The sequence below is a fragment of the Bufo bufo genome, chromosome 4 (genome assembly GCF_905171765.1).
Source record: "Bufo bufo chromosome 4, aBufBuf1.1, whole genome shotgun sequence".
Classification (NCBI taxonomy): Eukaryota; Metazoa; Chordata; class Amphibia; order Anura; family Bufonidae; genus Bufo; species Bufo bufo.
Window position 1 is genome coordinate 472949015 of NC_053392.1, and position 17029 is coordinate 472966043.

At 45.1% G+C, this 17029-nt stretch overlaps 1 protein-coding gene across 4 annotated transcripts in view; it reads left to right on the top strand.

The window, feature by feature from the left end:
• The first annotated feature begins 4101 nt into the window (after positions 1-4101).
• The window catches only part of SYNE1 (spectrin repeat containing nuclear envelope protein 1), a 413129-nt gene continuing 400201 nt past the window's right edge, over positions 4102-17029 (top strand). For all 4 annotated transcript variants that reach the window (XM_040429494.1, XM_040429495.1, XM_040429497.1 and 1 more), the window contains exons 1-2: positions 4102-4272; positions 14693-14754. In XM_040429494.1, the coding sequence (XP_040285428.1) occupies positions 4194-4272; positions 14693-14754 (141 nt within the window). In that variant the 5' untranslated portion in view covers positions 4102-4193. The remainder of the gene's footprint in view (positions 4273-14692; positions 14755-17029) is intronic.

Genomic DNA, 17029 nt, shown 5'->3' on the forward strand with positions numbered 1-17029 from the left:
TAAGTGCCTTGTATTAACTTTCTCTACATTTCTCTACATATTAAATGTTATTTGCTGAAGTGAGACAATCCCTTTAAAGATGGCATCCACTCGTGCCGCACACAGGTTCGTATGTAGATCCTGCCCATGGCAGGGCTCCACAGGAACATAGTATAAGTCTCATACACCCCAGTGCTAATGCATTGGGGTCTATGAGAGAAGCAATCTGATGATTGATTGTTATAGTTTCCTAGGGGAACTATTAAAAAGTGTATTAAAATATAAAAATATTTATCCCTCACAGCAAATGGTGAAATGAAAAAAGTAAAAATGACCAATTCACCTTTTTTGTTTGTTTCATCTCCCACAAAAATTTTTTATGAAATGTGATCAAAAAATCATAAACACCCTACAAAAAACGAGTCCTCACACAACTCCATACACGTAACTACAAAATGCAAGAAGAACTATACAAGCATGGTTTCGCCATAATTGTACTGACCCAGAGAATGATAGTCACTGGTCAGTTTTACCGCTTAGGGAACGCCGTAAAAATAAAACCCATAAAACTTTGGCAGTATTGCGTTATTTTTCCAGTTCCACCCCATTTGGAATTTTTATCCAGCTCCCTACTACATCATATGTCAGGGATGGCCAACCTGCGGCCCTCCAGCTGTTGCAAAACTACAACTCCCAGCATGCCGAGACTACCTACAGGCATCAGCCTACAGCAGGGCATGGTGGGAGTTGTAGTTTTACAACAGCTGGAGAGCCGCAGGTTGGCCATGCCTGTCATATGCAATATTACATGGTGCCATTAGGAAGTACAACTTGTCCCGCAAAACACAATCTCTCAGATAGCTATTTGATCAGAAAAAATATAAAAGTTTTGGCCCTGGAAAGGCAGTTAGTGAAAAACAAAAACGAAAAAACCCTTCAGGGGTTAGGGTTAGACTAAGCCAGAATGAGTTAAACTAAGGGCTTGTTCACACGACCGTGCCGTTTTTTGCGGTCCGAAAATTGCGGATCCGCAAAAACGGATGCCACCCGTGTGCCTTTCGCAATTTGCAGAACGAAACAGGAGACCCATTATAGAAATGCCTATTCTTGTCCGCAAAACGGACAAGAATAGGACAGGATTTTTGCGGGGCCACGGAACAGAGCAAAGGATGCGGACAGCACACAGAGTGCTGTCCGCATCTTTTGCGGACCTAGTGAAATGAATGGTTCCGTATATGGACCGCATGCGGAACGCAGAAAACAGACCGTATACGCAACGCAAAATACGTTAGTGTGAACGAGCCCTAAGCCAGCACTATAAGCTTGTATATTAGTGCGCCAGGAGTTACTTTAACGCCTGCTACATCTGTACCCCTTTATTTTCCACTCATTCACATTCATCACCTATCTGTGCATGCTTTTCCTCCATTTCATTACAAATGGTGAGGAGCAGGGACTCACAGACCCTCTGTAGTGGTTGTGGGTTTTGCAACAGTGGGGCCTGCACCTATCATTTTTTCTTGAAAGGACCAGATCTGCACTGTATAAATAATTCCTCTCCCCGCTGAAACAGAAACTTGGACCTTGGTGGAATTTATTATTTGATTTGCACCCATTTAAAAAGTCACAAATCATGGCACATGTCATTTTGTGCAATAATTTGAGACTTATTGCTCCTCTCTACAGCATGACCCTGTTCTTCCAAAGGGACCCCGGCCTGGTCGTTTCTCTCCTGCTCTCTTTCACTCCATGCTACGTTCCGTTTCCTCTCACATATCTAACCCCTGGTGTCCCTCATGTACCTGTCATTTTCTGCACCGCCTACCAGATTATTCACCATCGGCGCCCTGTTGCTTTGTGTGCCTTCCCCTCCACCCTCAGAGTCCCTGCCACCCACTCACGGCCCAACACCCCCTTGGTCCCAGGCGGCTGGGCCGTGGTCCATATTATGGTCCCAAGACCCAGACATCAGTTGTAGTGAACTGTAAGTAGATCAGGATAGGGCCCTCAGGATTTGGGCCTTGCGGCTGTAGTATGGATGATCAGATGCAGTCATATAAAACTGGTCATTCATAAAGACTAAATAAAGCACTGTTCACACAAGCTAGTGGTTTACAGATATTATGGGCGTAAGAAAGATTTATTTACTATAAAAAATGTATTCATTTCTAAAGGGCATCATGTGGGTACATAAAAGTTCAAAACAGAATACAAATACCTTTGGAAATTCTGCATTTTAACCCTGGTCACAGGAGACAAGATTGGAGCATGGTCACAAAGGAGTTAATAAATAGAAGAATAAATTGTGCCACCTCAGGGGTATTGAACTGAAAAGCTGGAATCTACAGGTAAAGCCTCTGCTGCGGATATGGATACGTTGCAAAGAGTGAAATCCAGAACATATAGACTATGCGGTATGCATGGTGAAATGCCACGCTGCCGTGAAACATGAGCTGATTTTCTTTCCACCACGTGTACGCAGTGTTTTGTAAGTTCTCATCCACGTACAGGTGGCGTTACATCCCAGGAGGTATAGCTTTCATTTTCAGTAGACTGTAGCACCTGTCTGCTGCTTCAGGTCACTTAGGCCCCTTACACATAGCATATATGGCTCTGCACTACAGAGTGCTGCTGTATGGGGCCTCCACACGTTCCAGTATTGGGGCTCATGTACACGGCTGTTGCTGTTTTTTTAGTCCGCAAATACCGGATACCGGACGCTTGCATTCCGCATGGTGTGGAACGGAATGACCGGCCCCTAATAGAACAGTCCTACCCTAGGACATGATCTATTTTTTTTGCAGACATACGGGTGCAGGAAACATATTTTGCGGCCGCATTGAAGTGAATGGGTCCGCATCCGAAACACAAAAAATGCAGATCGGATGCGGACCAAAAATACGCCCTAAGGCTTCATGCACACGACCGTTGTTGTAACTAAAAATGCGGCTCGGATGCGGACCCATTCACTTCAATGGGGCCGCAAAAGATGTGGACAGCACTCCGCGTGCTGTCCGCATACGTTGCTCCGTTCCGTGGCCCCACAAAAAAATATAGCATGTCCTATTCTTGTCCGTTTCGGCATTTCTACAATGGGCCGCCCGTTACGTAAATTGTGGAATGCACATGGGCGTCTCCTTTTTTTTGTGGACCGCAAAAAACGGCACGGTCGTGTGCAGGAGGCCTAATAGAGATATTCTTCGCTGGGAACAGATGGATCCAAAACAATAGTATACAAATAAACGTATGAAAACATACACGAGAAAATGCCATCCGTAAATGCGTCTGCTCACGGCGGTGTGTGTCTTTGTGCAGCAAAATAAACTATTCATTACCTCCAAGTGTTCTTCAGGCCGGTGTGTCGCTCCATTAAAACGTGTAGATTTGTATACTTGCTTAGCACAAAAAATGTATAGATGACGCATGAGGCCTCGACAGAGTGTGAACAGAGCCTGAAGGTGGACGCACATGTTAGATGTGGCTGTACAGCAGGGGAACAAACCGCAATCCACTGAGAACCATTTCCCAGACACGGACGTACACGGTTTAGGCCATATTAGGCATACAGACGAAGCCACAATAATCTTTCCAGAAGCATTCTATTAAAAAAAAATCTTTTGCGCACAAACAATCTTTCTTTGAATGAAAAATCTTTTGTCCGACTATCGGATAAAAAATTCAAACATGGCCGACCTTTTCAGACAATCAGCGTCCATATGTCATTCTATATTTCCTGAAATGCTTCTTTGTGATGGGCATCTTTCATCAGGGGGCAGCAGATTAGGGTGATGATGTCATCGGTGTGTACCCGGCGCTGTAATGCCATATCTGACCCAGCGTTAGATGGTCCCGATCTCTTACCTTCTGTAACACAGCGGTTTCCATACACTACACTGCTTGCCTGGATAAAACTGCTTGCCTCAGCGTATCAGCTGGCTTTCCTTGGGCTGTCCTGAGCACGGGACACATTATCTAGGTTACTGACATCACAGCTTCCAGGGAACGGATTGGTTGTCCTTTAGGAAGATGGAAATGTGCTCCAGGAAGACAGCATGATGGCAGGAGATAGAGAAGGAATGGCAGCTGGCTGCAGATAACACAGGGGATGGATAGCTTTGATATCCTGAGTATATTGTATCCCGCATGCTTTGTGGGATTAAGGGCTTTATAGTAACAAAAACGGCTGGGGGAATAGGAGGTCACAAGGAGCTGTCATGTCTTGGTGTAAGGAAGTTGGTACCCGGAAGGTTTCCTCCATTAACCTGGTGCCTGGATTCTTCCAGTATCTTCGGGGTAAGTCCATTGTATTATTTCTGTGGGATGTGGAGCTGGCTTTTGTGCTTTTTAGTGCTGCTATTTTGTCTGTGTCTTAGGACTGGAGCTTAGAATTTATTTTACAAAAATTACACATCAAAAATGGCTTTTTAGTGTCACAGTGTAGTCCATCTTTAGTTAACATATTCTAATTTTTAATAGTATTTTGGGTAAAAAGTAGAATGATCGCCTGCAGAATAAACCTAGAGGCAAACCTATACATATTGTATATATAGTATTAACCTAATACATGACATAGGATATGGTGTCTTCTGACCATAACAACTCATCACCTATCCCAGGGGTAGGCAACCTCCGGCACTCCAGCTGTGGTGAAACTACAACTCCCAGCATGCACACTTGCTCTGCTCTTCTAAGAACTCTCATAGAAATGAATGGAGCATGCTGGGAACTGTAGTTTCACAACAACTGGAGTGTCGAAGGTTGCTGATCCCTGACCTATCCACAGGAGGGGGTCTGACTGCTTGGACCCTCACCGATGACATGAATGGGGGTTCCTCCAAGAGAATGGAGCAGTGGTCACGCATATGTGCTGCTGCTCTCTCTATCCCTATGGGACTGCCACGTCTTGTATACTAGTAGGGATTGCTTGCTTGTATGGAACGTGTACCTGGCCCTATGTTTAGATCCATCTATCGCGCAATAACCAATATTTTATCATATGCATGGCCTGACAACTTGGTTGTTGTGTTAACTGGGTAATGAGAATACGTCCCCGTTAGAGAAAGCTACCGTCTGTTTTAGAAAGAGCGGTCCATTATACTGGCCAGGACTATGGAGAGGCGCTGTGCTGAGGCCAGCAGAAAAATCACTATCCACTTGTAGGGATGTCAGGATGAGATAAATCATCGAGCGCAAGGTTATTGGAGCACTTCCGCTTCCGTTCTGTTTGTGTTTCTTCATACATGTCCTTTACTATTGTGCACTTCTATCGCATTTCTGGAGATTAGACAAGCGTGTTATTTGAAGATTTGGATTGCTAATATAATGGGCGTGCCCTGTATTACAGCAGCACTGTAAATGGGTATATGATTACATTATATATATATATATATATATATATATATATTCATTTCCTACTATTTTTAACCAAAATATTCTCTGGATGAACCTATTTACATCTGGTGAGGTACACAGTCCTGGTGAATGTGTCATCAGAAGATGACCTGATGGTTAAATCAAGATTTTATGTTGTTTTTTTTTTTTAAAGGGGTTGTGTCACTTCAGCAAGTGGCATTTATTATGTAGAGAAAGTTAATACAAGCCACTAACTAATGTATTGTTATTGTCCATATTGCTTCCTTTGCTGGTTGGATCCATTTTTCCATCACATTATACACTGTTTGTTTCCATGGTTACGATCCCCCTACAATCCTGCGCTCCAACACAGTGAACACCGTCCCTGGGTGCTCATTTGCATATGAATTAAAGGGGTTGTCTCATGGACAATGGGGGCATATCGCTAGGATATGCCCCCATTGTCTTATAGGTGCGGGTCCCACCGCTGGGAGCCGCACCGATATTGGGAACGGAGCCCTGCAAGGTGGTGAATGGGAGTGTACCGCGCATGCGTGGCCCCCCGCTCCCATTCATTTCTATGGGGCCGACGGAAATTACCGAGCCAGCGCTCAGCTATTTTCGCTGGCCCCATAGAAAATGAATGGAGGGCAGCTGTGCATGCGCAGTGCGCCCTCCTTCACTTGCGGGTCTCCGTTCTCGATATAGGTGCAGGTAGATGAGCGCTGGCTCTGTAATTTTTGTCGGCCCCATAGAAATGAATGGCCACGCATGCGCGGTACACTCCCATTCACATCTCTGGGGAGCCGGCTTGGTGGTGGCCGGACCGGAGTCCTCCAGCCACCACCTTGCAGGGTTCCGTTCCCAATATCGGTGCGGCTCCCAGCGGTGGGACCCGCACCTATAAGACAATGGGGGCATATCCTAGCGATATGCCCCCATTGTCCATGAGACAACCCCTTTAATTCATAGGCAAATGAGCACCCAGGGACGGTGTTCACTGTGTTGGAGCCCAGGATTGTAGGGGGATCATAACCATGGAAACAAACAGTGTCCTCCAGCCACCACCTTGCGGGGCTCTGTTCCCGATATAGGTGCGGGTCCCAGCGATATGCCCCCATTGTCCATGATGAGACAACCCCTTTAACTTCGTTTTCCAGCTTCTGCAAGTGTAAAAAAAAAGACAAAGCTACCATTACATTCATGTAAAGGTGTGCTATAGAACAATGTAAGCGCTGTATATGACCATATGGAGGTGACAGACTCCCTTTAAGTATCCATGACTCCACAAGTCAGGCATGGAGGGGAGAGTTTAAAATCTTATAAAAAGCAGAACAGCACCTTTAAAGGGTATTACAGGTTATGTATTTATTTTACTCACTTATATTTTGCTGACATGCAGCGCTTTACAGACATTAGCATCAAGCTGTCCCCAATGAGGCTCACACTCTAGATTCCCTATCAGTATGTCTTTAGAGTGTGGGAGAAAACGGAGGACACCCACGCAAACACAGGGAGAACATACAAACTCCATGCAGATGTTGTCCTCAGGCGGATTCGAACCTACGACCCCAGCGCTGCAAGGCACCAGTGATAACCACTGAGCCACCATGCTGCCTGTTTTCTGATATTAACCGCCTGCAGACCGCCTAACGCAGGATCGCGTTCCGGAGGCGGCAGCTCCAGGGACAGTCACGCATATACGCGTCATCTCGCGAGATTTCCTGTGAATGCGCGCACACAGGCGCGTGCGTTCACAGGATCGGAAGGTAAGCGAGTGGATCTCCAGCCTGCCAGCGGCGATCGTTCGCTGGCAGGCTGCAGATGCGATTTTTTTAACCCCTAACAGGTATATTAGACGCTATTTTGATAACAGCGTCTAATATACCTGCTACCTGGTCCTCTGGTGGTCCCTTTTGCTTGGATCGACCACCAGAGGACACAGGCAGCTCAGTAATAAGTAGCACCAAACACCACTACACTACACCCCCCCTGTCACTTATTAACCCCTTATTAACCCCTGATCACCCCATATAGACTCACTGATCACCCCCCTGTCATTGATCACCCCCTTGTAAGGCTCCATTCAGACGTCCGTATGTTTTTTACGGATCCACGGATACATGGATCGGATCCGCAAAACACATACGACCTCTGAATGGAGCCTTACAGGGGGGTGATCAATGACAGGGGGGTGATCACCCCATATAGACTCCCTGATCACCCCCCTGTCATTGATCACTTCCCTGTAAGGCTCCATTCAGATGTCAGTATGTTTTTTACGGATCCACGGATACATGGATCGGATCCGCAAAACACATACAGACGTCTGAATGGAGCCTTACAGGGGGGTGATCACCCCATATAGACTCCCTGATCACCCCCCTGTCATTGATCACCGCCCTGTAAGGCTCCATTCAGACGTCCGTATGTTTTTTACAGATCCACGGATACATGGATCAGATCTTCAAAACACATACGGATGTCTGAATAGAGCCTTACAGGGGGGTGATCAATGACAGGGGGGTGAGCACCCCATATAGACTCCCTGATCACCTACCTCTCATTGATCACCCCCCTGTCATTGATCACCCCCCTGTAAGGCTCCATTCAGACGTCCGTATGTTTTTTACGGATCCACGGATACATGGATCGGATCCGCAAAACACATACGGACGTCTGAATGGAGTCTTACAGGGGAGTGATCAATGACAGGGGGGTGATCACCCCATATAGACTCCCTGATCACCCCCCTGTCATTGATCACCCCCCTGTCATTGATCACCCCCCTGTAAGGCTCCATTCAGACGTCCGTATGTTTTTTATGGATCCACGGATACATGGATCGGATCCGCAAAACACATACGGACATCTGAATGGAGCCTTACAGGGGGGTGATCAATGACAGTGGGTGATCACCCCATATAGACTCCCTGATCACCCCCCTGTCATTGATCACCCCCCGTAAGGCTCCATTCAGACGTCCGTATGTGTTTTGCGGATCCGATCCATGTATCAACAGGGGGGTAATCTATGACAGGGGGGTGATAACCCCATATACACTCCCTGATCACCCCCCTGTCATTGATCACCCCCATGTAAGGCTCCATTCAGACATTTTTTTGGCCCAAGTTAGCGGAAATATATATATATTTTTTTCTTACAAAGTCTCATATTCCACTAACTTGTGTCAGAAAATAAAATCTCACATGAACTCACCATACCCCTCACGGAATCCAAATGCGTAAAATTTTTTAAACATTTATATTCCAGACTTCTTCTCACGCTTTAGGGCCCCTAAAATGCCAGGGTAGTATAAATACCCCACATGTGACCCCATTTCGGAAAGAAGACACCCCAAGGTATTCCGTGAGGGGCATATTGAGTCCATGAAAGATTGAAATTTTTGTCCCAAGTTAGCGGAAAGGGAGACTTTGTGAGAAAAAAAAAAAAAAAAAAAAAACAATTTCCGCTAACTTGTGTCAAAAAAATTAAATTTCTATGAACTCGCCATACCCCTCATTGAATACCTTGGGGTGTCTTCTTTCCAAAATGGGGTCACATGTGGGGTATTTATACTGCCCTGGCATTTTAGGGGCCCTAAAGCTTGAGAAGAAGTCTGGGATCCAAATGTCTAAAAATGCCCTCATAAAAGGAATTTCGGCCCCTTTGCGCATCTAGGCTGCAAAAAAGTGTCACACATCTGGTATTGCCGTACTCAGGAGAAGTTGGGCAATGTGTTTTGGGGTGTCATTTTACATATACCCATGCTGGGTGAGATAAATATCTTGGTCAAATGCCAACTTTGTATAAAAAAATGGGAAAAGTTGTCTTTTGCCGAGATATTTCTCTCACCCAGCATGGGTATATGTAAAAAGACACCCCAAAACACATTGCCCTACTTCTCCTGAGTACGGCGATACCAGATGTGTGACACTTTTTTGCAGCCTAGGTGGGCAAAGGGGCCCACATTCCAAAGAGCACCTTTCGGATTTCACAGGGCCTTTTTTTTACAGATTTTGATTTCAAACTGCTTCTCACGCATTAGGTGTCACGACTGTGACTGATCCAGACAGGTCTGGGAGGAGAAGGTCGCAGCGACTTGCTACTCGCGATAGCTTGTGAGTTTGCTCCGTGGTTCAGGGTATGTCATCTGGGTTTTGCCTTGTGAACCTTTTTGTCCTGACTGGGAGTTTGTAGGCATCCTCCTCAGGTGAGTCCTGTCTGCCACTCCCAGCTACTATATTAGTTTCACTTTCACTTGCAGTCATTGCCAGATATAGTCCTTACTTCCAGTTCTATTCTGACCTTTGAAGGAGATCGTTTGATGGTGTTGCTGTGGAGCTCTTGTCCGGCGTGGACTGTCGTGATTGGGATCGCCTTCTCTGCTCGTGACTGGATAAGTCTATCTCTGCTATAGTTTGTTTGTTGCTGTCTTCCCCTGCTGTTCTCCTAGACATGAGTGATGGTGACTAGTGCTCCCATCGTCCTTTCCCGACTCTAGGCTTGTTAGGGTGATTGAGGGTTTAGGCATCCTGCTCGCCGCACGGGTTCACACCCGTCTAGGGTATCAGGGCAGACAGGTGCTAGCTTAGGGTTAGTCAGGGGTGGCCATACTATTCCCTTCCGTAGATAAGGGTCCCCCTTCCCCTCCGTCTGGTGCGACACGACTGCTGCTGGGATAGCGGTCGTGACATTAGGGCCCCTAAAATGCCAGGGCAGTATAACTACCCCACAAGTGACCCCATTTTGGAAAGAAGACACCCCAAGGTATTCCGTGAGGGGCATGGCGAGCTCCTAGAATTTTTATCTTTTGTCACAAGTTAGCGGAAAATGATGATTTTTTTTTTTCTTACAAAGTCTCATATTCCACCAACTTGTGACAAAAAATTAAAACTTCCATGAACTCACTATGCCCATCACGAAATACTTTGGGGTGTCTTCTCGGCAAAAGACAACTTTTTGTATACAAAGTTGGCATTTGACCGAGATGTTTATTTGTAAGGAAAAAAAAATCATCATTTTTCGCTAACTTGTGACAAAAAATAAAAAGTTCTATGAACTCACTATGCCCATCAACAAATACCTTAGGGTGTCTACTTTCCGAAATGGGGTAATTTGTGGGGTGTTTGTAATGTCTGGCCATTGTAGAACCTCAGGAAACATGACAGGTGCTCAGAAAGTCAGAGCTGCTTCAAAAAGCGGAAATTCACATTTTTGTACCATAGTTTGTAAACGCTATAACTTTTACCCAAACCATTTTTTTTTTTTTTACCCAAACATTTTTTTTTTATCAAAGACATGTAGAACAATAAATTTTGAGAATTTATATATGGATGTTGTTTTTAAAAAAAAATTTACAACTGAAAGTGAAAAATGTCATTTTTTGGCAAAAATTTAGTTAAATTTCAATTAATAACAAAAAAAGTAAAAATGTCAGCAGCACTGAAATACCACCAAATGAAAGCTCTATTAGGGTACTTTCACACTAGCGTTTTTCTTTTCCGGCGTTGAGTTCCGTCCTAGGGTCTCAAATCCGGAAAAGAACTGATCAGTTTTATCCCCATGCATTCTGAATAGAGAGTCAGTCCTTCAGGATGCATCAGGATGTCTTCAGTTCAGTCTTTTTGACTGATCAGGCTTTTCAGAAAAACGTAGCATGCAGTATTTTTACCTCCGGCCAAAAAGCCTGAACACTTTGACTGAACGCCGGATCAGGCCTTTTTCCCATTGACTTGCATTAACGCCGGATCTGGCACTGTGTGTTCAGTCAAAACGGATCAGGCTTTTGCATGTTAAACCCGAAAAATGTGAAAAAAAAGTTAAAGTCCATAAATGGCGGATCCGTTTTTTCCAATGCATTTTTTCATTGTGATCAAAATCCTGATCAGGATTCAAATGTAATCCGTTTTCACACGTTTTTCCGGATCCGGCGGGCAGTTCCGGTGTCGGAATTGAACGCCGGATTAAAACAACGCTAGTGTGAAAGTAGCCTTAGTGAGAAGAAAAGGAGGTAAAATTCATTTGGGTGGTAAGTTGCATGACCGAGCAATAAACCGTGAAAGTAGAGTAGGTCAGAAGTGTAAAAAGTGGCCTGGTCATTAAGGGTGTTTAAGCTAGGGGGGCTGAAGTGGTTAAAGGCTATTTATTGTAAAATATCACGAAACGTGACTGTAATAAACTTTCTGCATCAATTCCTCATGGTTTTTAAGATCTCTTCTTGCTGTCATTCAATAGAATCATTCATTGTAAATTAAAAAAAGATGTCCTGGTCATGTGATGGGTGCGCAGAGTCAGGGTATGTTCAGATGTGGCAGATTCTAAACAGAAAATTAGTGACAAAGTGGTGTACAGTACTAGTGACCTGGATTTTACTTCTAGGTACAGTGCGATGCCAGCCAGCATCCTCTTTTCCCAGGGACTTGCAGAGACCCCCATATTCAATAATCTTGTAGCGCCTGGCTGCTGCCTGCCACTGTGGGAGCTTGTGTTCCTGGGGTCCGAGTCAAGGGCACGTCGGCAGGACACTGCCAGGGACTTCAGAGCAGAGCGGTCTGAGGCACAGTCCTAGGCAAGAGGCTATGTAGCAGTACAGTGGTGGGCCTGCTCTCCTCAGTCGGACCCCCAGTGGCTCTAGCTTGTGCTATGTACATTTAGAGGAGGTGGGGCTATACTGTAGGTAAAAACCACGAGGAATGTAAAGGAAAAGGTTTGAGGCACAAGGATCATGGATCAATTATTTAGGACGCCATTTGCTTGCAGAAGTCATTCATATTTTATAAGGAGAATGCTCCAGTGCGGTAAGGAAGCTGGTCTGAAAACTGCCTCTGCCTCTTAGAGAATCCTATGCTGTATTAAAGGGGTTATCATAGAGAAAATCAATCTCCCAGCCAGTCCCTGTGTGCAGAAGTCACCTGTCGTTCATACGGCGGCGGTGATAGGCTGCACACGTCAGAGACAGGTGGAGGAAATGGAGTGACGAGTCATGGTGAGTATGGCCACGGGCGAGTTTTCTGCGCGGATGCGATGTGTGAGGTGAACGCATTGCACCCGCACTGAATCCGGACCCATTCATTTCTATGGGGCTGTGCAGATGAGCGGTGATTTTAACACATCACTTGTGCGTTGCGTGAAAATCGCAGCATGTTTTATATTCTGCGATTTTTAACGCAACGCAGGCCCCATAGTGCGGATGCGGTGCGATTTTCACACGTGGTTGCTAGGAGATGATAGGAATGAGCAACCCCATTAAAGTCTAATCGCTGTATTATTTTCCCTTATAACATGGTTATAAGGGAAAATAATATCATTCTGAATACAGAATGCTTACTAGAATGTGCCTTGAGGGGTTAAAGAAATAAATAAAAATTAACTCACCTCATCCACTTGTTTGCGCAGTCGGCATTGTCTTTCTTCGTCTTTCAGGACCTGCAAAAGGACCTTTGATGACATAATCGCGCTCACCACGTGGTGAGTATGGTGAGCGTGGTGACGTCAGCGCAGGTCCTGCTGAATGAAGATAGAAGGATCTTCTATCTTCCAGCTAGTTACATAGACACTGCCCTATCACTGCCCCTGTTGTTGCTTTGACACGGTCATGGACATAACATAAGACCTCGATTTCTCTTGTCATGCATCCAGCACATCATTCTGCTTATGTTTGCAATGCTCTCACTGTTACCTATAGGTTTTGAGGAATAAACCATTAAAAACATACATATAAGGTAAGATCTGTTAATAAATATGTTCTACAGGTGCTCGGACGGCATAACAGATAACATACTATATCCTAATAATTATGTGCTATTATCTTTTTGTTAGTAACATATAATAAGTTATCGCAGTACAATATACTAGCTCACCTGTGGTTTAGAGCTTCTCGACACCTCGACACGTGTTTCGCGTATTACCTTGTCAGGAGGTTGTGTGTCATGCTGTCCGAGTGCCTGAAGGCCATATTTATTAACAGAGCCTTTCCTTATATGTATGTTTTTAATGTTTTATGCCTAATAAAATGTGTATTTTATGGGAATTTGAATGTTTTTCTGTACATGTGTTATTGTATTGTGAAAGCTTTTCCCCGTGATTGTGCTTATATTGGTGACAGGGTTCCCTCTAATGTAAAAGGGCTTTTTATACTGTAGGCCTGATATCTTGTCTAGGGCTCATGAAGCTGCAAGAACTCAGGGGGTCATTTACTAGGTTATATATACCAGTTTTCTGGCTTATATCTGTCGGAGATGGCAGCACAAAGGTTCTTTGCGCCGCAATCTGCGACTTTTACCTGCTCACACCAGGTCAAAAACGGCATAGAAAATGTTCTAAATCTATGCCAGCAAGGTAGCTGGTGCCTCTACATATCTTTGGCGGATTCGCCGCCAGCGCAGGGGTTATTAAAGGGGTTCTCTGGGAATTAAGAAAATAAAAATAATTAAATATTACAAATTACATTATAAATATATTCCCAAATACCTTTCATTAGCTATAATGGCTAGTTTTTTCTGGGGAGCAATCATTAGGAGAAATAAAATGGCTGCTGTCCTATTAGTACACAAAAAACCTCACACCTCCCAAATCACACAGCAGGACAAGTTACTTCAGGACACTGAGCTAAAGAGCTGCCTCATTCTCTTCTCCTACTTGTCAGAGATTATGGTCCTGAATACAGATGGTAAGGTCCTCAGCTGAATCTCTGTAGGAATGGAGTTCATGAGGAGACATGAAGCACATAGAGGACAGACAGGATAGACTGTGATAATGTGGATCTGTGGTAATGGAGACTGCATACAAGTGCTGCTGCTTATTATCCACACCCCCACCTTCTCTCTGTACTCTCATGTTTCCTCCTGAACTCCATTCCCACAGAGATTCAGCAGAAGATCTTATCTGTACTCAGGATCATAATCCCTGACAAGCAGAGCAGAGAGGAGGCAGCTCTTTACCTCAGTGTTGGTGAAGTAACTTGTCCTCCTGTGTGATTAGGACAGGTTTTTGGTGTACTAATAGGACTGCGGCCATTTTATTTCTCCTGATAATTGCTCCCTAGACAAAACAAGCCATTATAACTAATGAAAGGTATTTGAGAATATATTCATAATAAAGTAATTAAGTATTTTTATTTTCTTAATTCTCGGAGAACCCCTTTAAGACCTGCATCTAGAACGTCGGTATTAATAAATGACCCCCTCAGTGTGTTACCGCACAGCCTTGTGCATGATTGAGCAGTGCCCTGGTAGACGTTGGAGACTTTTGATTCATCCTTACATATCTAGATAGTCCTAAGCAGTAAATTTGATTGAATAATGTCACAGCCTCCGACATTTTAATTTAAATAATTTCTTTTCTTTTCTTTTTTTTACAGATGAGCAAGAAGCAGTTCAAAAGAGAACTTTCACCAAATGGATCAATTCACATTTGGCCAAGGTATATTGCAGTTGTTTTATTACTGAAGAGACATTGCATGTGCTTTACAGCAGTGTAATGATTATTGATCTCACCAGTCTTCTAGCGTCTTCATATTTTATCATGATATTGTGTGCTCATGTCATGTTTCATTAATGATCCTTTTACAAGTTGAGTACTGACATGTATGACTGCTATTTTATAACTGAACAGGAGTGACAACTGCTGTCAGATTTTCAATGGCTTAATACATTAAAGAGCTTTTCTGGGCAATTAATCTGCTTCATATAAGGACTACAAAGTGTTAAAAATAAAAGCTAAGCCATACTCGCCCTCTCCGCTCCACTGCCGCTGCACTTCACGTGCTAGTCCTGGGATGACAGGCCCAATCAGCCAGTTACAGGCCATAGTGGTGACCTGTTTCAGCCAGTGATTCCTGGTCTCGACACAGGAATCTGATGTGGTGACCCTTCTCAGCCTGGGACTGACTGAGTGGGGATTTTCTGTGTGTTAAAAGGGGCCAGAAAGCAGAGATTGGCCTGGTAGATGTACAAATTGGAGCAGTGGGGGTAAGTTGCGGTAAGTATGCTTTTTTTTGTTATGCAGTTCTGACCATTTAAAAAAACAAAAACAAAAAAAAACAACCATAGGAGCCAATGCTGCATGTGAATATTGTTTTCATGTGTTTGTGTAATGATTGCTATGTGAATGCTGCATTACTTAACCAGTTGTGGACCACCCACTTTATATGTCCAGGCAGGCCACATTTAAAGGGTTTTACAGTCTATTGATGACCTATCTGACACCTGGAACCACCACTGGTCCTCTGCTTTCACCACTGGTCCTCTGCTTTCACCACCAGTCCTCTGCTTTCACCACCAGTCCTCTGCTTTCACCACTGGTCCTCTGCTTTCACCACCGGTCCTCTGCTTTCACCACCGGTCCTCTGCTTTCACCACCAGTCCTCTGCTTTCACCACTGGTCCTCTGCTTTCACCACCGGTCCTCTGATTTCACCACCGGTCCACTGCTTTCACCACTGGTCCTCTGCTTTCACCACTAGTCCTCTTCTTTCCCCACTAGTCCTCTGCTTTCACCACTAGTTCTCTGCTTTCACCACTAGTCCTCTGTTTTCTTGAAACAAAGAAGAGCAAGAAATACTGCATACAAAAGCCGCACCTCTTAAATAATATATAATGCTTTCACCACCAGTCCTCTGCTTTCACCACCGGTCCTCTGCTTTCACCACCAGTGCTCTGCTTTCACCACTAGTTTTTTGCTTTCACCACTGGGCCTCTGCTTTCACCACCAGTCCTCTGCTTTCATCACCGGGCCTCTGCTTTCACCACTGGTCCTCTGCTTTCACCACTGGTCCTCTGCTTTCACCCCTAGGCCTCTGCTTTCACCACTGGTCCTCTGCTTTCACCACCAGCTCCCCTGCTTTCTCCACCAGTGCTCTGCTTTCACCACCGGTCCTCTGATTTCACCACTGGGCCTCTGGTTTCACCACTGCTCCTCTGCTTTCACCACCGGGCCTCTGCTTTCACCACTGGTCCTCTGCTTTCACCACTGGTCCTCTGCTTTCACCACTGGTCCTCTGCTTTCACCACTGGTCCTCTGCTTTCACCACCGGCCCTCTGCTTTCACCACCAGTGCTCTGCTTTCACCACTGGTCCTCTGATTTCACCACTGGGCCTCTGGTTTCACCACTGCTCCTCTGCTTTCACCATCGGTCCTCTGCTTTCACCATCGGTCCTCTGCTTTCACCATCGGTCCTCTGCTTTCACCACCGGGCCTCTGCTTTCACCACCAGTCCTATGCTTTCACCACCGGTCCTCTGCTTTCACCACTGGTCCTCTGCTTTCACCACCAGTCCTCTGCTTTCGTGCTTTTCTGCTTTTTGTGCGCAAGAAACAGCACAGTTCATGGAGAAGGAAGCAGAAAGCTCCATCCAGCGTGTAGTGGCTGGGCCGACTTACTGCAGATCCCATTCAACTACTGTAGGTCATCAATGGAAAACACTTTTAACTCTGTATGGGCATTTTTGAACATCCTTTTAGAGTTAGCGGCTGCAAGGGCTTCTCACATTGAAAGCAGAGATATTTTATCGTCCCTACCTTCTCCATGTCTGTATAGACGCTGGTCAGTGAGTGCTGTCTATACAGATCAGGCAGCAGCGATGCAGCTTCCTGCTCAGTTCCCAGCGATTATGTGATTGCCGGGTGCCAGGTTACACCGGGAGCTGCTCGGTCTTAACAGACCTAGATCACCTCTGCAGTGAGGCTCTGGAGGCTGTT